The sequence below is a fragment of the Protobothrops mucrosquamatus genome, unplaced genomic scaffold (genome assembly GCF_001527695.2).
Source record: "Protobothrops mucrosquamatus isolate PMUCROS unplaced genomic scaffold, P.Mucros_1.0 scaffold498, whole genome shotgun sequence".
Lineage (NCBI taxonomy): Eukaryota > Metazoa > Chordata > Lepidosauria > Squamata > Viperidae > Protobothrops > Protobothrops mucrosquamatus.
This window is the reverse complement of record NW_015386814.1, coordinates 274,502-301,784: the sequence shown is the minus strand read 5'-3', so window position 1 is coordinate 301,784 and position 27,283 is coordinate 274,502. Positions and strand designations below refer to the sequence as shown.

General features: G+C 35.5%; 1 protein-coding gene across 1 annotated transcript in view; it reads left to right on the top strand.

Moving 5' to 3' along the window:
• Nucleotides 1-27,283, top strand: part of LOC107288199 (neuropilin and tolloid-like protein 1) — a 79,147-nt gene that overhangs the window by 21,879 nt on the left and 29,985 nt on the right. Inside the window, 2 exon segments of the mRNA XM_029284292.1 lie at nt 25,407-25,448; nt 25,541-25,668. Coding sequence (XP_029140125.1) covers nt 25,407-25,448; nt 25,541-25,668 — 170 coding nt within the window.

Here is a 27,283-nt window from a genome sequence, read left to right as displayed (position 1 = left end):
CTAGAATAAAAGTAGACTGCAAGAAGAGAAAGTGTAAATCTGCAAGGAACAAAGGAAAAATAGATTAATATCACAGCACAATAAGTGGAAGCAGTCATAAGGAAAGAGCATGTAGAAGTTACTTGAAAAAGAATAAAATAAAACTTACAGACTGCCACAATAGTAGGAAAAAGGATTCCTGCTGGAAGATGAAGTGGACAATGAGGGAAAAAAGAACATAGATAGAAAAATGATGGGTGCAAAAATAACAATGACAATTGCAAAATGTGTATAGAAAGAAAAATGTACTTCCAAAGAATGTAGTGAAAGAGAACTAGAACCAAAATTTAAAGCAGCAATGAAAATGCTGAGCAATATTGGTAGAAGGAAAATTGTTTTGGAATTTGGTGAAATGTCTAAATAAGGAGCCTCCAGTAGAGTGAATGGAATCAAGAATAAAAACGGTGAAATCATTTTGGATGAAACTGAAATAACATTGAAAGCAATATGTTATCAGGGAACAATAGTGGTACATTGCTGGGTAAAGCCATAACAAATAACAAACAAATGTTTAAGAAAAAAATAAATGAAGGAAATTCTAAATGCTGTGAGAATATTAAAAAATGGTAAGGCTGCAGATGCAGGTTAAGAAACATTAAAATTTGTTTGCTTCTGGAGTAGTTGTGCTACTTATAGTGTGGTATATGGAATGCTTAGTTAATGGTTCAACTCTGAACAAGGAATAAATGCATTTATAATTAAGTGTATAGGGAAAATTGGTGATGATCAGACATTAGATGATTGCAGACTTGAATATATATCTAATTTTATATATGATCGAGGCCTTGTTGTTCTCTGAGAAACGGAATAATTGTTTATATACAGTAGGGAAAGCCATAAACTGAAAGAAAAGGGAATAGTGTGCTTCAGTGTGTGTGGCAAAATAAGAAGCTGAGTAAAATATGAATGGATGCTGTCTGAATGCAAAACAAGTGATTGGGTATGAAATGAGTCTGTTAAGATAGCTTGGTCATATGCAGAGAAAGAATGACGGCAGAACTTCCAAACAACCATATGATGGAGAAATGAATGGATTGAGAGAAATAGAAGACAGACAATCCATAGCTAGTTGGAGTTGATGGCATCCTCAAAAGTGAGAGTTGAGAGGTTTAAAGAAGAGACAGAATGTATGAACTGGTATATTGAACGGTACAAGCAAGGATGGTGGCTAGGATACAAAGGTATAGAGAAATAAGATATGAATACTAATGGTGTAACCAAGTTTGGTTATATTTCATTTAATCCATTTGGCTTATTGTTTATTCTTTGTACAGTGTTACTTACTCTGAAATGGAGCAGTTAGATGTGTGTATGTGTGTATGTATATGTATATGTATAACTATTTGATTGGTAGAAAATAATTTTGACAATGTATGCTATTTTCATAAAATTTTGATTCATTGCTTTTCCATGGTAGAACCATGTGTTATCATTAGGCTTATTTAAGCTATAATTTTGATGATCTCTAGATATTTTTTTCCCAGCTACCACTAAGTACAGATTATGTATCATTCTATATTTCATTATCGTATTATTACCTCTCTTTCTATCTTTCCCTTCCTGGACTAAGTTCTTCAGTTACCTCAGCAAGATTTTTAGAATCGTTTGCAATTGCCTTCTTTCTAAGACTGAGAGGAAGTAACGAACCCAAGATCACCCAGCTGGCTTTCTCACTAAGATTGAATTAGGTTTCCAGGCGGTGCCTTAACCACTACACAAATAAATCTCTCCCTCCTTCCCTTTGTACATCCCTCACTCCCTCTCCTCCCCTTTCTCTCCAACTCTCTCTCTGATGTGAAATAAGGATATGTAATGTCAACCAAATTTCTGAATGCCAAATATTCCTGTACATTGGCAATATTGAGTGCCTAGATTAGCTTTAGTTGAAATAATTTATGCATCTGGCATTAATACTCAAAATATAAGATGTTCTGGAAATGGCTCCCGATAAGATTTACTGGTAAATAAATTCAGTATTAGGAAACTTAGTTTCAGTGCATTGTGAAGTAGTCCTGACCAACCTCATTTGATATAATATAGTGAGTCATAATCACTGTGATCTTTCACAAGAGGCTTAGATTTTAATTCCCATAATTCTAAGACAAGAATTAGTAAAGGTGGGTGTATGTAGCTGAGAAGCTTAACTGATTCCATATTCTGTACATGGTACACTTATAACTACAGTAGCAAATAATTACAGTGGTAGTTACTACAGATGTAGATTGAAATAGGATACTTTATTTTTCCTAATTAGCTCCAATAACTTGATTTTTTTTCTTTTTTCTTTCCCATGCATGGGAAACATTGGAATTCCTCCAAGCTTGTTTTCTCCATTTTTTTAAATTGTAGTGTCTGTAAGTTACTATTCCAAGGGGTGATATCTGATGGTAAGGCTGAATGAAACTTTGAAAGAGTGCTTCCTTTCGGTGAACTGAACCTTCAACCCGTTTGAATCTGTTTCATGCAACAACATTATCCTTTCATTTCTAAGAGGAATAATAAAATTTTCTCTCCCTGTTCTGTGTTAGAACTCTATTCAGCTTTCTCTTCAAAATTCACAATATAGAATAAGGCTAAAGGAAGCATAGAGTACCCTTGGCACATGCTGAACACTGTTAAGGCTGGGCATCCATGATATGTGTCATTGGCTGTCTTGAGTGGCCTAATTCAGGTGGTTTGTTTGCTTTGGTAAAACAAACAATTGTGCCTCCATGGCCTGTATTGCTTTGTTGGAATAAATAAATCTCATTTTACATACGCCTACTTTATGTACCGTGTTTTCCCGAAAATAAGACCCAACTGGAAAATAAGCCCTAGCATAATTTTTCAGGATGCTCGTAATATAAGCCCTACCCCCAAAATAAGCCCCAGTTAAGATCATCAGCCAGATGGACGCATTTAATACTGTATTTTCCCCAAAGTAAGACCTAACTCGAAAATAAGCCCTAATGCATCTTTTGGAGCAAAAATTAATATAAGACCCAGTCTTATTTTCGGGGAAACATGGGTAGTATTTTATATAATGGTTTTCAGTTTCTGCAACCAAAATAATAATAGGAATAGAATAGAGCTGGAAGGGACCTTGAAGCAGGAGAAACTATACCATTTCAGACAAGTGACTGTCCAGTCTCTTCTTAAAAACCTCCAATGATGGAGTGCCCATGATTTCTGAAGGCAAACTGTTCCACTGGTTAATTGTCCTCACTGTTAGGAAGTTTCTCCTTAATTCCAGGTTGCTTCTCTCTTTGATCAGTTTCCAACCATTGTTTCTTGTCTTGCCCTCTGGAGCTTTGGAGAATAGTCTGACCCCCTCTTCTTTGTGGCAGCCCCTCAAATACTGGAATACTGCTATCATGTCACCCCTATTTCTTTTTTTCTTTAGACTAGCCAAACCCAAGTCCTGCAGCCGTTCTTCATATGTTTTTGTCTCCAGGCCTTTGATTATCTCAGTTGCTCTTCTCTGAAGTTTTTCCAAGGTCTCAACATCTTTTTTGTAGTATGGTGACCAAAATTGGTTGCTGTATTCCAGGAGTTTGGTCTGATTGGTATAGTTACAATAGGGCAACTATTTCTTTTGACAGCCCAAGCAGCCATAATATGAATCAGATTATCCGTAGTTAAATTGTACAAACAGCTTGATTTGGGGGTGTTTTCACTGATTATTGTATGAGCATGTATTTCTGTGTTGTAAGCATATGGGTTTCCTAAAGAAACTGTGTCTTTTATTGTGTGTGTGTGAAAGAATGGAAAGAAGAATGATATGTCGCTCTTCCAGAATAGAAATTGGAGTACTGACCCTGTACATTTCTGAATTGTCTCCTGTTCCTTTATAAAAATTTTAGAGAAACAGATTATTACTTTGATGATAATAGTAGGCATGATGGATTAACTTGGAGCAGAATTTCATGACATGGTACATATGGCATACCTTTCACTTTTGTAATTTTCTAAAAAAAAGTACTATGTCATCCACTTGAAATATTGGAGGAATCATAAAGCTGATTCAGTTTCCCCACATTTGGGGGGGGGGGAATGGCCCATTGGTGAGGTGTTTAAAAATTATTCAGTAAGTTTCTACTTAATGGTGTTTTCTCTTAACTCCTAAAGAAATGGTTTGAGGGCATCTGTTGCTCAGACCTGTTTTCTACAGTGAATTTATTTTGTAGTGCAGCAGACAGAGGGCCAGACAGAGTAAGCTGTGCTTTAAGCTGATCACTTTGATTCATCTGGAATAATCAGATTTCTTTTTATCTTGGTTTTCTCCTCTTGGAATCTGTAAGTCTGTGGCCTCAGATGGCACACTATTAAATTCAGTTCTATTCACTGGTGGAAACCATCTGTGTTTGCATTTGGCTTCATTGATATGAATGACAACAGTGTACTGTCTGTCTTTGAAAACAGAAAGAGTGTGTGGCACACAAGGAGCCGGAAGGTAGGAGGAATAATTTCTAGGAAATGGTATGAACATAAACATATATTCTGCCTTTTTGTGTGTGCATACATTCTGTATGTAAAAACATAATGAGTCAAGACAAAAGTAGCTTGCAGAATTTTTTTAAAAGAAAATATGTATCTCTATATTCCCATCTTCTGCATTTTATACTTTTAAAAAAATTAACTTAAAACAATTTTAGCTAATTTTTGAAAGGCAGATAAGGCAGGATTATTCATTCTACTTTCTTGGTCATGAGTTCAGATGACTTCTGTAAAGGACCACTATTTTACCATTATATCAGATATCATACCTTGTAAGAAACCAGGCTAATAGTAGTTGTTGTTCTCTTCTTTGTGCATGCAGTCAGTATACTAGGGTATCTGCTTTGCATTTTGGAATCCGTTGTAGAAGTTTGGAGGAACAGCAATTCATTGTATCATTTTTATCCAAAACGTTTTATAGTTAATCACTTTGGGTCATGGTCATGTTCCTTTGAATAAAAATAATTGTCTAGCATTGAGCCTTCTATTTGTATTAATTAATAAATTGATTGATTTTTATTTATGTATGTTCTATAGCCACCCATTTTGCTATAGTGTCTCTGGGCAGTAAATAAATAATTAAAACCAGAACATAGTAGTAGTATAACTCATTTAATTAAAACATTTCAATCATAATCAATATAACATGTCCAAAGAATTATTGCATTGTATAGTCAGTAAACATAGCAACAACCATAAACTAATCTAACTAATCTAACTGCTCCAAATGTTTGAAGGAACAACCAGGTCTTTAGCAGATTTCTAGGGCTGACATCACAACAGAGAAGACATTACTCTTGGGTCCCAGAACTTGGCATTGATTAATGGACTTGGAATATGCCCATCCTGTTGGTTTTGGTTGGGTAAGCAGAAACAATTGGAGACCGGCAGTCCTGTAAATTACCTGACCCTGTGCTATGTAGGATTCTACAGATGAAACCAGCACCATGAATTGCATATAGTTCACTGGATGCCAGTGCATCTTGTAGAACAGTAGTATTATATGAGTGTATTATGGAACGCCTAAAAATTCCCCATACTGCCACGTTTTGGACAAGTTGAAGCTTCTGAATGTTTCTTAGTGCAGTCCATATAGACCATATTATAGCAAGTAGCCCCAAAGCTAGTGCAATTCTGAGGCTTCTTGCCCCTCAGCAAGACAGGGCAGCAGAAGGCCAGAAGGGACACAGGTGGTGGTGGTGGGGAAATTGAAGTGACCACAGGGACACTGCAATAGCCATAATGTTAGACATAGGTCATAAGTCCATTTTTTTTCAACACCATGATAATTTTGAATGATCACTGAATGAATAGTCAAGTCAAGGACTAGCTGTACAGACTTTTTCCATGAAACAGAAAAAAATGCACTTGTGTTTTTGGTTTGGATGATTAGAAAAAAATTGGATAGTAGAAAAAAGTGACCTTTTTTAGTATACGTTTCTGAATAATATTGCAGTCGCAATTGTTGGAATTCTCAGTAGAATGTCTATAGTGAACCTGGGAAACAGCTGAAATTCAGTAAATTTAAAAAAAATGTAATTTGGGTTATATTGCAGAAAGGAACCCGCGTATGTGGTTTAGGAATAACCCTTTGCTAATTTTTACATGAGAATGGATAATGAAACTGTTAATATTTATAAGTGCAATGATTATTGAAATTATTCCATGTCCATGTGGAGCTAGATGCAGATATCATGCATTTACCTCTTAGGCTTGTTATTGCATATTGGGTATTTAAATAATTTGCTTTACTTTGTTTTGATTTGCATTTCCAAAGCTGATATTTGTTTAGGATTATTGGATTAACTGTTTGCGGGATATAAACTCGTTCATTTTTATTTACATCTGTCTTGGGATTCTCCTATTGACATATTTCTGTCATACTAGTTCATGTGCAAAATCGCTTAGGTATTTGATAAGTGGATGTGGTTTTGCTTTTATGAGTTTTAGAATACATCAAATACATCAGACAGCAGAGATTTTTTTTTTTAAAAAACAGATCATTCTTTTACCTATAATTCCATTTAGAAAAGCAAAAAGTTGCATTATGTCATTATTTTTGCTCTTTTAAACTGTTCTGTAATTGCTGATACAACTTTGGTTGTTGGCAGATTAGAAATGTAACAAGAAAAAAAAGGCTAAGAACAGGTTATTTGTCCTTAATTACATAATCTTAATTAATCAATAGTAACATATTGGTATAATTAGAGGAAATGTTTCTGTAGATCTATGATAGCTTGTGTAACACTCATTTTGCATCTTTGCAAATGTCCCAAGGGTATATTTCTGTTCTATTTCATATTTGGAAGGGTGCTGATGATGCAGAAGTGATATCTATGATCTTTTGTTCTAGGCTGCTTCCCAAGCAAGTTTGCAGAAAAAAAAAATCCTTACTGCTTATAGCAACAGTACTGCATGAGAATATCTGCAGCAATATAAATTTGTCATTAAATGTAAAGATGCAAGATACTTGAGAACATTTTCTACTTTCCTGTTGAAAAAAGACAAGTTGCCATTGTTAGGAATAACATATACTTCCAGCATCATTCAAGGCAAAAAAGGGGAATAATAGCAAACTATAGCAAACACTGATAGTCTGCTGGTCATTACTTTGCCAACATTCATATAATTCTAAGATTATTTTCAATTGTCCCCAAATGTCCACATAGGATACAATCTAAACATTAATTTTTACTGTAATAGGTACCATATTAAATATAAAAATGGGGTTAGCAATAGTAGAACATACAAAGCTATAAAGCTTATAAAAACAATATCTCAATAAATTCTAGACAAATAAGTTAATACACTCAGAAAGATAGATGCAACAATATGTGGAACTTAACTCTCCTATGGAGAATACCATTGACAGCTAAAGAAAAGAAACCAATGGATCATTCAGCAGACCGACCCACAAATCACTAGTGGCACACACAGTCAGACTCAAACTATGCCACTTTGTATACCTTTTATATGAACAACTAGGTCTCTAGAGAAGGTTATAATGCTGCGAAAGATGGGACAGAAAGATGAGAAAAGGTCAGCTTCAATAAAGGAGAATATTTGTAGCTCAGGGTTGAAATGAGGGGTCCTTGATGCTCTCTGAACTTTATTGTTTTATTGCAGATATTTCATTACCCAAATGAGGTTACCTAGTTTGGTTAATGAAACATCTGCAAGAAAACAACCAAGCAAGGAGCACCAAGGACCCCTCAAGATGGAGTCAATTACCGCAGTGATGGGTGTACCATTAGAAGACATGAAGGACTGGGTCAGGTCTAGATCATCATAAGTTTAATGTAGAGGTGTAGGATAGTGGAGCCGTTTGGTATAGTGGTTAAGACATCGGGTTAGAAATTGGGAGTTCAGTGGAATCAATAAGTCTGTTTACAGATGCATTAGCCTGTCTCTCTTATCATTTCGCTCCAGCCACATCCTTTTTTTCCCCCGCCTTTCTGTTTTCAGTGCAAACATCTGCAGCTGAGAAACCTCTTCTAATACAGCTCTTGTATTGGTCATGTAAAAGGTAAAACAAATGTAACACTGAATTTGGTTGCAGAAAACATTTAAATATGAGCTAATCTTCTACAGATAAATTCATTTTAAATCACAGTAGCTAAAGCTTCCAACCTAAGCATAATTCTTGGGAATTAAGCATCATTCATCCTAATGAGATTGGCCCTTGAATTGGGTCAAGCTCCAAGAAATACGCTTCCTGAAAGTATAAATGTGATTATATCTTCAGAAATGTTCATCTGTTAATTTCCATGATAGCTTTATTGAACTATTTTAATCAAAACATATCACTATAGTTTCTCAAATAACAAATATGGTGAAGTTTAAAGGATGACATTAGCATCTGAATTCTGCATTAATTCATGTACTGTTGTTTCAGGACACTTCTCTCTCTCTGATCCCTCTGCGTGTGTGTGTGTGTGTGTGTGTGTGTGTGTGTGTGTGTGTGCTACTCTTCAGTGCAAATTATGCCTCAAAAGATACTATAAAGATATTTTGATTTTCTTTTTCCATCTAATCATCCAAACTGGCAACATTTGCCCATCATATTTATAAAATTGCAGAACGTTTATTATGGAATAATACAAGATTTTTTTTATATCTTCCTGTGTGAAATAAATCTCAGCCATTTTATTACTGGATTATGCCATATCTGCTTTGTAATTTTCAGGTGGATAATTATTAAGGGCTAACACTTATTCCATTTAAGAAAAAGACATCATTTATATTTGTGACACCTCCATTGTTAATGATTCACATCTTGACTTCAAGCCTAAACTGATTAGAATGATAGAATTACTGAATGTATGAGCTGGAAGGAAAGTTGCAGGGATTGTACTCAACTCCCAGCTCAGTGCAGGAATCCAGTGAAGCATCCCTGACAGATGGCCATCTGGCTCTGTTTGAAAAGATCAAATTATAGATTCTAGGAAGAGTGTTTCATTGCTTAATATTAGGGAATTTATCCTAATATTCAATCCAAATCTCATTTCTTATATTTCACCCCTTTGGACATTGTTCTGGCCTCAGTCACAAAGAGAATAGCTGTATTCTCGCATGTGGTAGCATTCTAGACATCTGTAAACTGCTATGATATCTTCCCTCCATCCTCCTTTTGCAAACTGGACATACCCAACCCTTTTAACCTTTTGTCATAGAGTTTTGTTACTGGGTTCCTTTTTATCCTAAATGATTCTCCTCTGTGTTGAATCCAGCTTCTCCTTTTCCCTTTTAAAATGTAGCATTTTTAAAGGAAAAATATATATATACTCATACTGGATGCAATGCTTTGGAAAATTAATTCAAGATTTTACAGACATTTCTAGCTGCTGCTCATTTAACTGCTATTTGCCCACAAGAATTTCTAGATTCTGCTCATGTGAACCATTGCCAAAGGAGGTTTCTTCAGGCTTGAAACTATCCATTTTGTTTTACTTACTAATTGAAGATTTTTGCACACTGAACACAAACACCTTGGAGTTGTCCCAATGAACAATCCTGTTCAGATCATGTTGAAATTATTTTGAAAAGCTTCCTATCATATGGCCACTTGAAAACTACCTCTTCATACAAAGTTGTTGAATACCGCAAGATCTATTTGATTCTTCTCTCTGGGACAGCCCAGAACTAAATTTCAACCATCATTTGGATCCAATTGTTCAACCAGTTGTGAATCAATGGAATCATATTATCTCTAATACACATTTATTCATATTCTCTCCAAAAATACCACAATAAACTTTCTCACATCTCCCATTGCTGGTACTTGATAATGGTAGTGATATTGTCTAAGTACTCACAGACATGTTGTTTGACATGTCCAGGTTAACTTCATCCTTGTTTTCTATAGTACATTTTGAAAAATGAAATTGGCAGTAAGAGTGATTAGAAATCTGTTAGACCTCTTACTTGGAAAAAAGAAAAACTTAGCAAGTATTGAAGTCTCCTTCTAGTATAGCTTGCTCTTTTGAGAATGTGGTGAGTTAATATAGGAAAATATACCTAGGAGAGTTTCCAGCAGCTGGTTCAGTAACATATAGTAAGCTTAACAATGGTATTGATTTTTTTTTTATCCTCATGCTTTCAAAAAGGTTGCTATATTTATAGATTTCTTCAATAGACCTAGAGTCTTTTGATATTTAGTGCTACATTATCTCCTTTTTTATATTCTATCTGTATCTTTGATTTTGTGTCCCAGTCCTGACTCATTCAGTCAGGCTTCTATGATACAAATAGGCCTCAACTTACAACCATTAATTTAATGACTTTTCAATGTTATGACAGTGTTGGAAAAGTGACTTATAACTAGTCCTCACCCTTACAACCATTGCAGCATTTTTACAATCATACGATCAAAATTTGGGTAATCGGCATGTGTTTATGATGGTCCAGCATCATGTGATCACCATTTGCTACTTTCTCGGGGAACTTCTGACAAGCAAAGTCAGTGGGACAAACCAGATTCGCTTAATGTCCATGGTGTTTTGCTTAACAATGTGGCAAAAAGATTGTATAATAGGGCATGACTCCCTTAATGAGTCCATCGCTTAGGGATGGAAGTTCTTATTCTAGTTGTCATAAATGGAGGATTACCTGTACTCATCAGATCATATATGATGCCCAGTGTTAGGATTTCTAGTTGCTCCTGTTTGTTGTGCAAACTGTGTGCCTTAGTACTCAGATATTGGCACCTGGACATATTACTGTTTACTCGTCTCCCTGTCAATGTGTTGGGAATTTCCCATGATCTTTTCTTGCCTTCTACTGAGTTCCAAGTTCCAAGTCTTTTCTGCCTGAGACTATGCTTTCATGACTTCCTTTCTTCTGATTTAGTTTAGTGGAGAATTCTTTAAAATCATATACAAATAGCTATCTGCTGTTTAATAAGCAAATACTAGTTTTAGAAATGAATCCAGACCTGAACTGGAGCAGGTTTTGGTGACAGAACTGTATACAATTGCAGTGATTTAAAAGAATCCATCATACATAGCTCTCTAGCTATATTGACCCTCTGGGTAAGTACAGACCGCAAGTAGATGAGTTACCTACTGTCCTAATTGCTTACTGTGGATTAGTATCTACTTAGTTTGTATAAAATATATCTTCCTTCAAGTTGAACATGACAGGTGATGACCACATATGTCCATCTTCATTTTTAGGCAACAATATGGAAGAATTTGCTGTTGCTTTCATCTGTTTTTTTTTCTAACTTCCCAATCTGGCCTGTATCACTGGAATCTCTTGATGGTCCAACTTATCAGAAGAATGAGTTAGATTAAATTGTGCCTATTTCTAGTGCTTGGTAAGTACAACTAGCATTGGACATTCATAGGTCGTATCTGACAGAACAGGAACCATCCCACCCGCCACTGTGTACTTGAAAGACAACTGCTAGCTTTTTCAACTAGAAAAGGCAATCTTGTTTTCTTATTCCTTGTACTGCATGGATGCAGGCAAGAAATGTTAATATTGTTTCTGTTCTGCTTCCAAGACTAGCAGTCTCCTGAATACAGTAGCAACTTTGCTGTGTCAGGGAAATAAATCAAAGCATCATTATATGTCTATGATAAGATAAAAAGATCATTAAATGTGATAATTGTACAGAACAAGTATTTTATTACTGTGATATATTGGTATGCCACAGCCAAAGCAAAATCTTTAGAACTTAGATTCAGCATGTAATATTTAAACATATTTCTCCTTAGTGACAGAGAAGATCATTGTACATTAAAGTGGCTGAACTATGTGAAGTTTCTATGCTGTTCTTGTAAAGAAAAGAGACTGACCTCCTCAACTTTCTTCATTTATATGGATCTTCTGTTCACATTATTAATTCAGTGGAAAGGAAACTGTTACTAGAGAATTTATCCTCCTTTGCAGAAATTGTCTAACCGCAAGTTACAATGCCAACATAAATCCGGAATTAGGCTTTATTAAAACTTCTCTTCAGTGCATATAATTATCATTCCCATTTCTATGACTCCTACCATTATTGTGAATACATGTATACTTAGTTTCTTAGTCTAGCTTTAGAAGTGTTTGAATCATCAGGCTGTTATAAAGAAATAAGGTAGGCCTCTTTCTTTTAGAGTTATATTTCATGAATCATTATGACACAAAACATGACTCAAACATAAGCAAGTTGTGTGTGCTATCATGAGTGGATTCAATTCCATTGGGCAATTATCACTGCAGTAGGTTTCCAGTAATGAATTTGGCTTCAGTACATTTTTATTTTTAGAACGAGAGGGGAGAAAAAGCATATAAAGAAGAGAATGAATGAAAAGACCTTCCATGTGGTGTGTGTGCTTTCATTTTATCTGTGAGCCCATTCATGTGTTAAATGCTCATCTATTCTTGCCTGTCAGAAATATTTCTATGCTGGTTGGCAGTCTATAATGCACAGGGCCACCCATATGGCTTCATTCAGAAGTATTAGAGGTACGTACAAACAGATCTTGTAATATTGCTGTCAGTGGAACTATTCTTGAGCTTGGAAAGCAGAGGCAACAGATTTTTGCTATGATTAACATGTTTATTGATATCAGTCCAACAAATATTTGCTCTTGTTTGTAGTTCTACTCATTTTGTACTTATCCAGATTCTGAAGACTGAGCGTATTTATATCAAAGTTGAAATTGTTTCCATGATAACAAGATGGTTATATTGCTCATTATTTCTTTCATCCATTTTGACTCGAGGGTGAAATTGACAAGCTGAAAACAATTATATACAGTGCATTATTCAGTATGTATCATTACGATGTCTGAGTTTTGAATGATAACACCTAATAGATCTTGCTACTAAGGGTGAGGGACACTGAAATGACTCCTGATCTTAATAAAATTTGGATCTGATCTGGTTTATTTGATTAGTAAAAGCTCTGAACTCAAGATTCAGAGTCCAGAAATAAAATTTGTTGAACTAGAATGACACTAATATTTCTCTTTCCCCAACTATTTGTTGTACTGTATTATTTTGATTTTACTTCTAATATATTAGGGTTTTTTTTGCTCCAATTTGCAATTCTAAATATATATGGCTAATCAGTAACCATAAATAATTTATACTTATGATTAGCAGATGTTTATCCCATTGTTTTCTCAAGGGAGCCATAAATAATATTTATTTCTTGTTTAATTTTCATCTTTATTATTACCAAAAGTCCCCCAACAGGAACATACCTAAAGGCCCCAAAATAAATAAACCAGCATGGCAATCTAAATATTCCATAAACTTAAACATTGGTACCATCATAAATTAAATATTTTGCTTTAGGAGGCTCCATTCTCAGATCCATTGACTCTATCTCTAAAATTATAAATGTTGTCTTAATGAAGCTAGAATGTAATCAGGCTACAGCTACCTCTAACTATCAATTTGTTTTTACATAAAGATAGTTCTCCACTTACGACCACAATTGGACCTTGAATCTTGATTGTTTAAGTCAGGGGTCCCCAACACCCGGTCCGTGGACCAGTACCGGGCCGCAATATGCCAGCAACCGGTCTGCACAAACAAGCAAAGTCCCATCTGCGGGATGCAGGCAGCACACAAAACCACGCACCCTCTGGTCCACGGGAAAACCTCTCTCCAAGGAACCCAAAAGGTCCCTGGTGCCCAAAAGGTTGGGACCTCTGGTTTACGTGAAGCAGTGTTTAAATAAGATGCTTCTCTCAATGACTGGAATCCCGGTTCTTACAGTTGTGATCATTAAGCAACTATGCCATCTTCCTGTGGTGGGGTGGGGGAGAGGGCCACGGGCCTTCAACCATACCCAAGAGGCACAGGCCCTCTTACCACCCAATTGGAGAGACTGATCGTGAATATGATGGTGTTTGCTAGCATTTTCACCAGGGGTGAAACCATAGATGTCCGTTCCTCCAATGTGCCAGAAGATTTCCCCTCTATATTGGTGTTAGATAGGGGTCAGTGGAATTCAAGAAGGATTGGATTTAGTCTGTTTGTTGCTACATAGAGACTCTAGGCCGATTCCTTTTTGACTCTATCCCTAGGTTCTACCACTCCTCCTACAAAAGCTGTCTTGGCTTCTATATTCACTGTTCCTGGAATTTTACTTTACCATTAGTTTATCCATAAACAATCCAAGCAATAGGTTCTCTTTTTAAACACTAAACGTAGCTAGAAACATATTTTTAATATACTTTATTAAAAGAAAAAGACAGGAAGGAAATATGCAAAGGAGTAAAAACAAACAAAAAATATAAAAAGAATATCTCCCAACGATAATTACAAATTTAAATTCATTAAGCTTTTGATCTAAAATGTAATACCTATTTCTGTAATCATAAGCATTCATAATCATTGCATCACAAAATCAGTATAATATTTTTTTCAGTTTATAGTAAAAAGTTCAAAAATGCTTTCCATCTAGAAACAAAGATATATTTTTTTCTTTAATCAGTCCAATTTTGCCATCTTATCCAGTTTTATTAACTTCACCATTCATTCTCCCATTGTGGGAAATTGTAAGGTTTTCCATCTCTGTGTACAAAAGTCTGGCTGCAGTTATGTATCAAAACAAAGTCCCATATATTTTCTCCAACTGCTCATCTATCAAACCTAAAAAAAACCCTCAGGTTTCAATTGTACATTTGTTTGAATAATTCTCTGAATTAAAGTACATACTATCATTGCTTTGTATTGAAAGTACATTCATATTTATCATATTTCAAGTTCACCTTGAAATTCATACAAAAGCTATTCAGCCATTCTATTCTACCATTATGCCTATATCTGTCCAAATTTGTCTCTTAAAGTGTAAGGAATTACTCTAAAGATTACTTCAAATACATTGAATGAAATGTTTAAAAAGAGGACAAGATCAAATGGTATTTTAGGATAATCCAGCAGAGAACAGATTAGAAAAGTAAACAGAAAATCACTTGAAGATACCAATAACCTTCAGCTGAAACCACACAAAACAAGTCATTAGTTTGGATAGTAATATTTTAGGTTAAAGGCCAATACTTGCTTATAGATAACTGGTATTTACTACCAACAAAGGATTATCTTGTACTATATCTTGAGCAGCCTTCCTGTCTATTCCACAATTTTGCCGATACAGAAAAATACTATCATTCAGAACAACAGAAGTTTATTCAACTACTCATCTTCTAGTAAGATAATACATTTTTATGTTCCATCAATGTTGTATTGTTGGAGCTCTCCATCCTTGGCTTTGGTTATATATTTCATTACCCAACACAGGATTGCTGGAGTTTTGAGAGTTGAGTTCCTTTGATTTGCAGAGATTATATATTCTTCCCACTTGCTTGCTTTATGAATGCTTGAAAGTAAGGGTAGTCTTGTGAGCGATTGATGCTTTGTTACTAGATTATAGTATTTATTGGCTAGTATGGTGTTGGTGGTTTTTTTGTGATTGGTATTGTTGATAGTTATGTAAGAGGTGAGCTCATTGGAGACCATGCTTTTCTTGCATTTTGTTGTATTTAGTTTTTTTTCTAGATTAATAATGAGATGGCTCTGGTTTATTTAAGTATTAGTGGATTTCGGTGTTGTTCAACTAGGGGAGAAAATGTTGCTCTGTGATTCATTACTGTTTATCAGTAATTTACATAGTCTGTAATTTACAGTTAAGTTTGTATACACTATATCCTTCAAGAACAAAAGAAGTTCACAGTTCTGTCACTTGTGGCTTCAATATAGATAACATTTCTGTTTGATGACACTAAATGTGTTAATTAGCATACCAGGTTCAGGAGTTCTGAGTTACAGTCCAAAATCTCTTTGGAAAGGCCCACCATTAATTACATAATTATCATTGCCTGCATGTCACCCCATGCAGTCCACAGAAGTAGATGGTAATTCCCATATCTGAATAGTTATATTAAACTTTAAGGTGCTATTATGCTGTTGAATTTGCTGCAGTAGACTAATATTGCTACAACTCTGGAAAATTTCATATTGCCACTGTGAGTCACTCAGAGTCACCTTTTTTTAAGATGGGTGGCCATTTAATTATTACAAATAAACAAACCTCCCAGCAATAATCTTTCTGTTTCCCCTGCTGTTTCCAAATCTTTGATTGATCTGTCTGTCTGTCTGTCTGTCTGTCTGTCTGTCTGTCTGTCTGTCTGTCTGTCTGTCTGTCTGTCTGTCTGTCTGTCTGTCTGTCTGTCTGTCTATCTATCTATCTATCTATCTATCTATCTATCTATCTATCTATCTATCTATCTATCTATCTATCTATACGCACACATTTCAAAACAGCATGGATATCACCAAAACTAAAATTATTAAGCAGAATAACTTACATTCAAAAGAGAACCATTATAATGCAAGATCATAGCAATTCACCCATTTTGCATTTGAACGCCACATCTCCAGCAGGAGCTGACCCTATAGATTTCTATGTGAAGGCAGAAAAGATGGCAAAAACTTCTCTGCCTGCCATGAGGGAAGAAGCAAGATGAAGTTAAGGCAAGTCAGACAAGACTGCAGTGTTGTTCTAGAGCAGGCATGTCAAACTGCCAGCCTGCGAGCCGGATGCGTCACGACGAAACTGCGCCCATCCCATTGCCAGCAATGGGGAAAAAGTGATATGTTGCGTGACGTCGTGAGTTTGACATGCCTGTTCTAGAGCTTGGTTGTTAGCAGCATATTCCCACAACTGGCAGACTCAGTTTGCCCAGGGTTCAGCCATTTCTGCTAGTAGTGGGGATTACCCAGAACTCATAATGGGAGACTGAAGTCTGTTCAGCTGGATGCCAGGTTCATTAATAGCCTGCCCTGTGTGGCTTCTTTATCACAAGTATTTATTATATGTGATTGTTTAGATTTCAGAGGTTTTAGCAAGAATTTTATCCTAGAAAGCATAATATATATAATTTTAATAAGTAATAAGACACAGAAAGATCTGCCTTGGAGTAAATAATGTATAGTATACAGTAATACCTCACTAATAATCATTAATTGGTTCTAGGAGGCGTGATGAGTACCAAAACCATTTTTTTCTCATATGGAATAATGTAGTGAGTTACAAAGCAGCTGAAACCAATAAGCTCTAGCTTGTGCATTGAGTACCAAAGAACAATGAGTACTGGGGCAAAATGTTTGCATCAAAATGCGTTGAGTACCAAATTCAGTGAGTTTCAAAGCAATTGAGTAGCAAGGTACCACTGTATTTTCATTATATAAGCCCATCTATGAATAAGCTGACCTTCAAAATTTTCATATCTTTTAATTTTCACAATTGGCTTGTTCACGAGTGGCACTTTTTCATGTATAGGTTGTGCTGGTACTTTTATAAAGCTGAGGAGAAAAAATTATGCTATAGGATAAGCCCTTCTGTAGATAAGTTGAACCCAATTTTTGGTTTGTAGTTTGGCCTATATTTTTCAGCGTATCTGTGAGTATATATGGTAAGTATGATGTTACATTTTTGGCATCTTTGCAGTGATCTTATCTGGCTTAGAGGAAATCATTCTAATGAGCAGTTTTTATGGGGTAAACCTTCCTAACATTCTTCAGGGACAGGAGAACTATTCATGCACTTTAGATATTCTTTATGTACAGAATAATGAGGATCTAAACCTTGCACAGTCCCAAAAAAGATTTCTGGTTTTATAACAAGCTGCTGGTCATTATGTGGTTTAATTTTAGAGGTGCCTAAGTAGCTATATCATATTTGGTAAAGTATAAAGTTCTCCAGTGAGATTTATTTTTACGTACCTTTGCCTACCATTAACTGCCCTGAAAGTGGGTGCAGGTATGTGTAAATAAAGCAGATGTAAATAAAACAGCATTCAATAATTTTAATTAACAAAATCAGTATTTAAAATTATTGGTACTACAACAATACTACAATACAAAAGTTGGTACTACAATATTCAGTTTTTGACACTGGGTAGAATTTTCTGGTAGGACACTGCCTTTGTAGTTGAAATAAGGAATGACTTATGAATGGTTGAAAGCTGCCATTACACTGAGCAGTTTAGTTTGGAGTGGTTTGTCTGAATTATTTGGGAGTGTTTGATCTGCTTGCAAAGCATGTAAGGAGAGATGTGTGTTTTGTGACTTCAAGGACAGGGTAGTTTCTTGCAGGTTGATCTTGTCATGTCTTCCTTTGCTTTAACTTCTCAGTGTTATCTTGACAGACATACAGACTATTGATGAGATAAGTGAGTGGCTGCAGAATTTCTCAGGCTTCAAGAAAAAAAAGAGAGCATTATTCCTTACTCAAGAAGATTTGTAATAGCTAGACTAGAATGTTCTGTCATTCTGAATGTTCTGTTGTGATAATAATTTATCATTTTAAGGCTTATAACACAAGAGACCAAACCTCATCTATCCTCCTCTTGTTGATTTTTCAGCCCTTGAATATTTTATCACATCTTGAAGTGAAGTGAACCAAAATTGAATGTCCAAGCTGAGTTATATTTTGTGTTGCAGGCTAGTCAGACATGTATTTTGCATTTTTATACATGAGTCTTGCATTTGAAATCCATTGGGTGGTCAAAAATAAGCTGAGAATATTTATCTGAAGTAGCATAACATTGGCAGTGATTGACTCTTCTCCTATTCTATAATTTTGTGGTCAGAAAGCTGTGAAACAACAAACAGGACTGGCAAGGATCTCTGATTAGGTCAGTTGAGAACTGCAAAAACTAGAGGCAGGAGATGGTTGTCACTGGTAAATGTAGTAGTATCTTATATCAGAATTGAGGAGGAGGAGAGCAGTACAAAAACAATGCTAAATATATAGCTTCACTGCAAAGGGAGATTTTTTTTTAAAGAAAACAGATGGGGATAGAAATGGGCTAAACAGTAGCAATTATTTCTAATTATTTGTAGTTATGACTGAATACTAATTAATTCTTAGGATATTGGTTTTGTTTATAAAAAAGTTTTTAAAAAAATTATTGAAAAAATGTTAATAAGTAGATAAATTAAGCTACTTCTATTATTATAAAATTTAAGTTAATAGCTCTTACAAGGTTGGTTTGGTTATTTCATTAATAGTTTAAGACAGGTATATCAAACTCGATTTCATTGAGGGCTGCATCAGCATTGTGGTTGCTTTTGGGGGATCAGGGGGCATGACTGGGTGGGCATGGCCCGCTTGACATCACTTGCATCAGGATTTGAGGATCTCTGGTAGAAGGGGGTGGGACTGGGGTGGGCGCCAGGGCCTGGTCCACCAGAGGAGCTTCGCCATCCCTTTCGGACCCACCGCCTGTCTTTGTTTGCTTGTGCCTGCCATGGGATGGGGTGGGTGGGTGGGTGGCTGCCTGGCGTGTCTAAATATAGTCATTAAGGGAGACAGTGAAAAACCATTTCTGCTACCCAGAGTTGTATGGCTGGGATAGTTTGCAAATATACAGATACATAATGTTGCTGATAAAACAATATTGATGTGTCCATGTTGAATTGATCTCCCTTGGAGAGCATTTTTCCTTCTTCGTTTTGCAGCTGGCCTGACCTTCTAACTTAACTGCCTATCACTGCTGGCATGGTGTCAGTTTCCAGCCTCAGCTACTTGCTAAAAGATTCTTGAGACTCTACTTTTGGTCTATTCTTGTATCTGCTCAAATATTTACCTGGATTCCTGCAGTACTGCAGATGGGCTTTAGGTCTCCTGGGTCTTGTGTCATTTAATTATTTTGCCTCAGGTTTGTTCTATACTTTCCCCTTCATTCTTTTCCTAAGCTCACTCCAGTCCTTTCTGTAAGGCCCACAGGGGGAGAAAGAAGCAGAATCAAGCAGAAGCAGTTGGAATGTGTCAGGTTCAGTCAAACAAATAAAGGTAAAGCCAAGCAGATGGAGACAACTAAAAATATTACAAATTATGTCATTGTGAGAATAATTGATACCAATTGTAACAAGGAAGATAACCGCTGAGCAGTAAAGAGGAGCAAAAATGATTCACAGCACTTCCTGCTGTATAAGCTATAGAAAGATACCTTTACAAAGGACTGAACTAATCCAGAGCTTTGACAATCTTTAGTTCCCAAAGGGCACAGGGCCACAAGCATCCACTGCTCTGGATGCTTTTGTCAAAATAGCCCTTTTGGATAAGGTGATGTTATTATGTCAAATGTAGAAAAGGAATAGCCTGCATTGCTTTCATTAGATCACATTCCAAACAAAGGGACACTGTTGTATAGGGCTTTTTATGCCACTCTGCTTTACAGTTTTGTGAGATCATGAAATGCTACAGGATAATCCAGGGCTGGCCCAAGAAGAGCAGAATTCCATGTTCTCCTTCTAACATTTTGCCTGGAGTAATGGTTTTTATTTATATTAAGACTTTTTTCATAGAATAAAAACAAACTGAAAGAAAAAAGGAAAAATGGGAACCTGACAGAAACAAAAATCCCTAAACTTAATAAATATATGAATGGCTTCTTTTCAATATATAATTACAATATTCCTCCCTTTTAGATGTTATATCAGTCGTTCCACCCTCTTGTTTAATCCATTTGTTTCTTTATCTTCAAATTCACAAATGCCATTTCATTTATTTATTCTTTTAGCAAAAAGTACATATAAGGTCCCTCGTATTTCAAAAATAGTGGTTATTAAGTGGAGTAATTATCTCAAAGAGGGTATTTTGGGCATATCCTGAGAGAAATGGGGGAATTCCTTATTTGTGAGTTGAGGATCCAGTTTGGATCTTTTGAGATGCTTTTGTAAAACAACAGGATCTGATTTCTTGGGGTCAGGGGGATAATGACATTATTTTAGACTGGGAAAAGAGGCAATTGGATCAAACAGTTTTAAGAACTACAGTATTGGTTTGGAGAGGAGGTGAGTGGACTTTATGATTGAAATTTTCTCCAAAACTGGCATAGGGAAACACTCCTTAAAGCAGTTGGGAATGCAAGAGATTAAAACTCTTCTGTTATCATCACTTCCTGCTACCAATGGCGACTGCCAAGTTCCAGGGGACTAATTGTGTTCTCTGAAACACAATACTTATCTGACAAAGAGTCACAACTGAAATATATTTATCAGTCTACAGCTACCACTGGGCCATGTGAATGGCTGGCCAGGATGTGCACATGTGTGTGTGCACTCCCCCCACTCGTGCTAGCACTGCCCTGTGTGTTGCACGAGCACTAGCCTTGCTCCCAGTGTTACATGAGTGTTGGCACAGGTGCTAGCCTCGCCCCCAGCATCGCATGAGCACTTGCACCGCCCCAATTTGTGTTGTGTGCACGCATGCAGCCCCATGCCTACCCCTTCCTTTCCCTCCGGGCTGCCAACCTAGAAAGGTTGGGGACCTCTGGTCTACAGCACTCACAGAAAAAGTGAAAAAAATAATGAAGCCCAGTCTGTGACCCAGGAATGAGAGAACTGAAATATAAAAAGTTGTGCTGCTTGTTAACCTGGAACTGTAGTAATAGCATTATTAAAACATATAATTGAGTACCTGGAATTGTAGTAATAGTATTATTAAAATATATAATTGAGTACCTGTGGCATATTTTGGTTGATAACATTCATTAGACATTGATATAGATAAGTACTTGTTTATCAACTTTTAATTGAAAATTGCTATTTGCCAGTAAGAAACAGATACAGACTCACAACTAGAATGTGACAGACACAAATACCAAATTTGTGAACATATCTTATCTGGAATATATTTCATGTCCTTCTGTTTTCATTCACAACTTCTTAACTCATATGTTCATCTTCCAATGCGGTATATGCCATCATCTCTATTTGAAATAAAAAGGGAGGGAGGCAATAGGTAGATAGACACAATTATAGTATCAGAAATGTGTTGTTCCATTCCTTTCTTTTTGGGTTACAAAGTAATATTGAGAGACTTCTGCTTGATTACTTGGGGAAGTAGACTATCCCACAAGATTCTGTTTTGTTACCCTCAATATTGATATCAACATGAAGGTATTGCAAAGGATAATTTCCAGGCTGGGACTAGTTCCATTAATATGCTAATGATACTTAGCTATATTTATTCTTTCTGAGAACTCAGGTAGATGCTACTTGAGCTTACATGAATATGAAGGACTGTAAAAAAATAAGGTGAAGCTATGTTTAGAGCGAAGACTACACTTTCATTGATTCCAGGGGCTGAATGTCAGGATGTGTGAGATGCACCTCTTCTGGATGAGACTGCATCCCCGAGGAACGTCTCTGCAGTCTGTGGATTCTCCAGCTCAACAGCCATATAATTTCAGTGAAGGAGATAGTCATTTATTAGATTCAGTTGATACAGCAGTAGGTCCCATCTGGGAGGAAACAGACCAGTGATTCAAGACTTGCAGTGTGCTTTTTGTCAATCAACCCTGTATCTAACTCAAAAAACAATATTATTAGTGGTAAGGGAATCTCATTTGAGTCCCACATTACCTCTGGGTTGAAATAACTTCATTTTTCAGCTTTTGAACATCAATGGAACAACTTCTATGGCTCATGACACAAATATAATTAACACATTACAGTACATATTAAATCGACTTTCCTGTTCCTACAAAATTTGTGTAAAGCCACAACTGTTTATGGAAACAGTTTTTTTCTCCATCTTTCTGAAACTTGATTTATTTTTTGGGTTGTATTTCATGCTGTATGATCCAGTCCACATCTTGGCTGTGCAAGATTCAGTCCTCACCAGCTAAACCAATGGGCGATTTTAATAGAAGGTAATATATGTAGTTCAGGGTTGAACCATGGAGTCCTTGGTGCTCTTTGAGCTTGATTGTTGTTGTTAGGGTTGTCTTCCAGGCCCCAAAACACTAGGCAAATAACCAGAGCTAGCAAATTCCTTTTGATGGGCCTTGCCCAACTTATGCCTGTTTATCTTCTTGTAATCCCTTTCTCTCCAATATTGCTGCTGTGCAAGATGTAAAAAACCAGGTCAGACACAGGATAGTACTTATTAATTGATTGTTATGACTGTAATGGTGAATATGTAACTAATAGAGAGAGGGGGGGGGATGCTGGTTGCAAAGTTATGTTTTCAGCACCACTGTAACTTTGAATGGTTTATGCATGAGGCAGTTGGAAAGCAAGGTGTACTGGTACTCATTATTATATTTTTTGAACTGGAAGATAATTATCTGGAATGCTTTCCTTGTAATTAGTGTAACATAGCTATATTTATTATAGCATATAACTATTACAATGTGATTGTATCTGACCTATTAGAAACTTTGATCAACAGCAAAGATAAGCAAAGTACAAAGATATGTAAAAAAGTATTAATTTAACTTTGTTGTACCCAAATTACAGTAAACACAACAATGACATACCTTGGTTACAGTTGATCATGCCCAAATTTGAACAAAGTGTTGTTGCAAATATTGAGTAGAATGATACAATCAGAACATAACCACTCATGTTATTTGCTCTGTAGTGATTGCCACTATTTTCCTTTATGTTACTTTGCCTGGATAGTAACATATAGGTCAAGTCCAAACCACATAGTAATAAAATTCTGTGAGGATAAAGTGGCATTATTTCATGTGTGAATAGCTGAGTTCATTGTTGGAAGAGAAAGGTGCAAATAAAATTAGCCATTTTCTAAATCTAATAATTAAAAAAAAGTTCAGCAAAAAATTCAGCAATACAAATATAATTAAGAAAAACTTTTATTTAAAGTTTATGTAAAACCATTGAATAAAAAGTATATATTTAGAAAGCTAAAAAGAACAAACTAAAAAGAAAAGTAAAAAGAAGCACTAAAATAATTTTATGCGAAAAATAATAAATTACAGTTTCAACTTTTACTACTATTCTGTGTCACTAAAATAGAAGATCGTATACAATATTAAACACAGTATTAATTATAGTATTAGCATACAAATAAAATAGAAGGATAAAATAGAGTGTAAGTATTTCAGTGTACATCTTCCATTTCCTTCCATTTTTTAATTGTACCATAACCTCCTGGTACATTTTCTAACAATTTCAAAGATCCAAGAATAAAATCATCATTGAGTATTAGATACCCAAAGTAATAGTCATAATAATAAGTTGGTTAAAAATCTTAGTTTACTTCCTCTGAATTTAATGCATTATATTTCATTCTTTGTTTTGGGGGAATGTGCTTCCAGTCAGGTTTTGACTTCTGGCAATTGATTGACTAGTCCCTGTGGTGTACTTGATAAGGTTTTTCAGAAATGATTTGCCATCGCTGCCTTCCTAGGTCACCCAGGCTGGCTTTGTACATAAGGTTTCTGGTCTGATGTCTTAACTACCAACCCAAACTGATTCTTGCCTTAATCCTAGCTATGGAATATATTTGACACAGGAAATGTAGCATTTGCAGCATGTTCAAGGTTTGTAAATTTAAAAAGGTGCTGATGTAGTATTCTTTTATGTCTGGATTATTTAGTTTTCTTGCAGATATGGACAGAAGGATCCTCCATTTGGTGTAGTAAACCCTTAGTTGTTTAGCAAACTGTGAATAAATACTATATAATTCTACTTGTTTTTAACAACTCTATTTGTTACATGTTCAGGTTGATAGATTTGAATATTTCCTTGATGGTTCTTGGGACTGAAAGGCATCAGGGTAGATAATTCTACAAAAGCTTTTGGAACAGGGAAATAGAGAAGAGTCTTAGGTATTAGCTCTTCATATTTATAGTCAAAAAGCACCCTATTTTTCAAGGAATTGCAGCAATAAAATGAATGGGAGCTAGAGTGATACTGGTAGAACATATAAAGAGAATGACTTAATATACAATACTTTACACCAGTGCTGGTTAAATTGTAGCTCCCTTAAGACTTGGATGAAGAAGCCTCCAGAGCTCTGGCATCTAAATTGCAATGTTTTAACGTGATAGAAGGAAAAAATCATTAAATTCATGGAGAGCAATCACTTAAACTACATTTAAAGTAATTTTCATTTAATAAAATGTATATTGCGGTTAAATCTCATTTAACTTTTGTATTAGTCCTTTTCTTTTTTTTTAAAGAGTGCAGATAATATGCATGTTTAGTGAAAGAGGAAATGAGGCTAGTTTCTTTGCTACATTCATGTGCCACCAGAAAACTATTATAGAGTTGGGTAAGTCCTTAGCTGCAGCCGCTGGGTTGGCTGTTCAGATGAGTTATAATTAGTTGAATTTAGTCTGTTTTATGGGCGTCATTTTAATTGAATTTTTCTTGTGTGCTTAAATGTATTTGCTTTTGTTAGTCATTACCCTTTGTTGGAAAAGCAGAGTAGAAATTCAGTAAATTAGCAAATTAACCACCTGAGGGGTAACTTTGCTTTTTAAAAGAACAAATCACATTTTAAAAAATTCAACTTAATAGTTCTCTTCAGATCCCCATAATTAAGATTAAGCTAGATTATAATGTTTCTAAGAGTGTTGGGAAAACAGGCTAATTTGTTTCTTCTTTGGTTTCACTTTCAGATCCCGAATTCAAGGATCTTGGGGTTTTGAAACCATTGCCAGGTCGGTATGTTCAGTTTTCCATAGCACTTCAAAGCCTTTGTATTTGATCTGATTTTCTTCTTGCTTGATCTTTATGTTTTGTTGTTATTCAGTTTGTGAGTTTCAAATGGGAGGATCTGAAGGAATTGTGGAATCGGTGCAGATCGGAAAAGAAGGGAAAGCTTCTGATTCTGAGGCTGTTGATTGTAAATGGTACATCCGAGCACCACCACGATCCAAGGTCAGTTCTGTTCCATTCTTTGATTTGGAGTAATAATTTAAGAAAGTGATTATATTAATACAGGATTTATTGCTTTCTACAAATGGATTTTGTTTAATAAGCAGTATCTATGGAACATGTAAACTTACATTCTTTGCTATGCAGAAAAAGTAATTATCAGTGTAAATATTTTGAGTAGTATGGTAGATTTAGAGCATATTTAGGCAATTTTTAGGTTTGGGCCCTTTCCTATGTATCAATTTATATTATAGTACATATATCATCATTTAATATTTTTGAGGACTCCAAAACTTTCAATTACTAATTCTGTAATATAAGTACCACTTTTCCAGAATTAAAGAACAGTGTTTTGACAGAAAAGGCAGATCCATACTGTCCAATTGCCCTACCATCTTCTTCTCAACCCCAGTATGCTAAAATGCAACTTTCATTGTCTTCTGCAGACACTCCAATTTGTCAACATTTGTTTTAGTAGTGCCCAGAAGTGGATATGGTATTCAGATGGGTGCCTGATCTAGGTAGAGTTGATGGGACAATTAGTTCCCATGGTCTTCATTCTGTGCTCCTATTAATACATTGTAAAATTGCATGTCTTTTTTACTAGCTGTATTATGCTGTTGGTTCACATTCAACCTGTGATATACTTACACACCCAGAATCTTTTCACATGTGCAGCCAAGTTTTCCCATATTTATTTCATATTTTTACCTAGATGTGGAACTTTATATTTCTCCCTATTAAGTATATTTTGTTCATTTTCCTTGTTCAAGTCTATTTTTGAATATATATATATATTTAAAATATGGGTCCATCCCTCCTAATTTTGTGTCCTCTTCAGATGTGATGATCGTCATCATCTCATTAATAAAAATGTTGAACAGCACAGAACTCAGTTTAGTACCTTTGACACTCCAGTCAGTACTATTATCTAATTTGATATAGAGCCATTTAAGAGTACTCTCTGGACCATCTTTCAGTCATTTATAAATGTCTATAGTTGTTTCATTATCATTTTATTAATGAAGACATCATAAGAAACTTGGTGTCGTCTGCAAATTTGATGAGTTTCCCCTCTATCCCCTCGTCCAAATCGTTGATGAACATGAATATGAATATGAGAGGAAGCCACCTAGAGATTTTCGTTCACATTTCCACTTATAATGCTGCTGCTCCAAACATGGAATGGCAGAGGAAGGAAAGAATGCCAATTGTTCTTCTCCCATTCCTTGAAAATAGATAAATTTAATAAATAAATAAACTTGCTTAACATACCTGCTGCACTTTCCAACACTATGTCATGCCAAGAGCACCATAGAGGTTATATAAAATCTATTGCTCATGCCCGGAAATTACAACAGCACCATAATATGTAAGAAAGGTGGGCAGGTTATCCAGACCAGGAACAAATCTTTATAAGCATATAAACCTCTCTTCACTTAGAAACGAATAAACCATTTTTCCTTCTTAACTGTGAGGTTTTGTTTTTGTCAAATTTTAAAGTCTTTAATATATTTGATGGGAAATTTATTACTTTTCCAATAGATATGCTTTTGCTAGCTTCAGTGTGATTTTTTTGGCTACAGATGAAAGGGCAAAACTGGTGAACTTTGCTTGA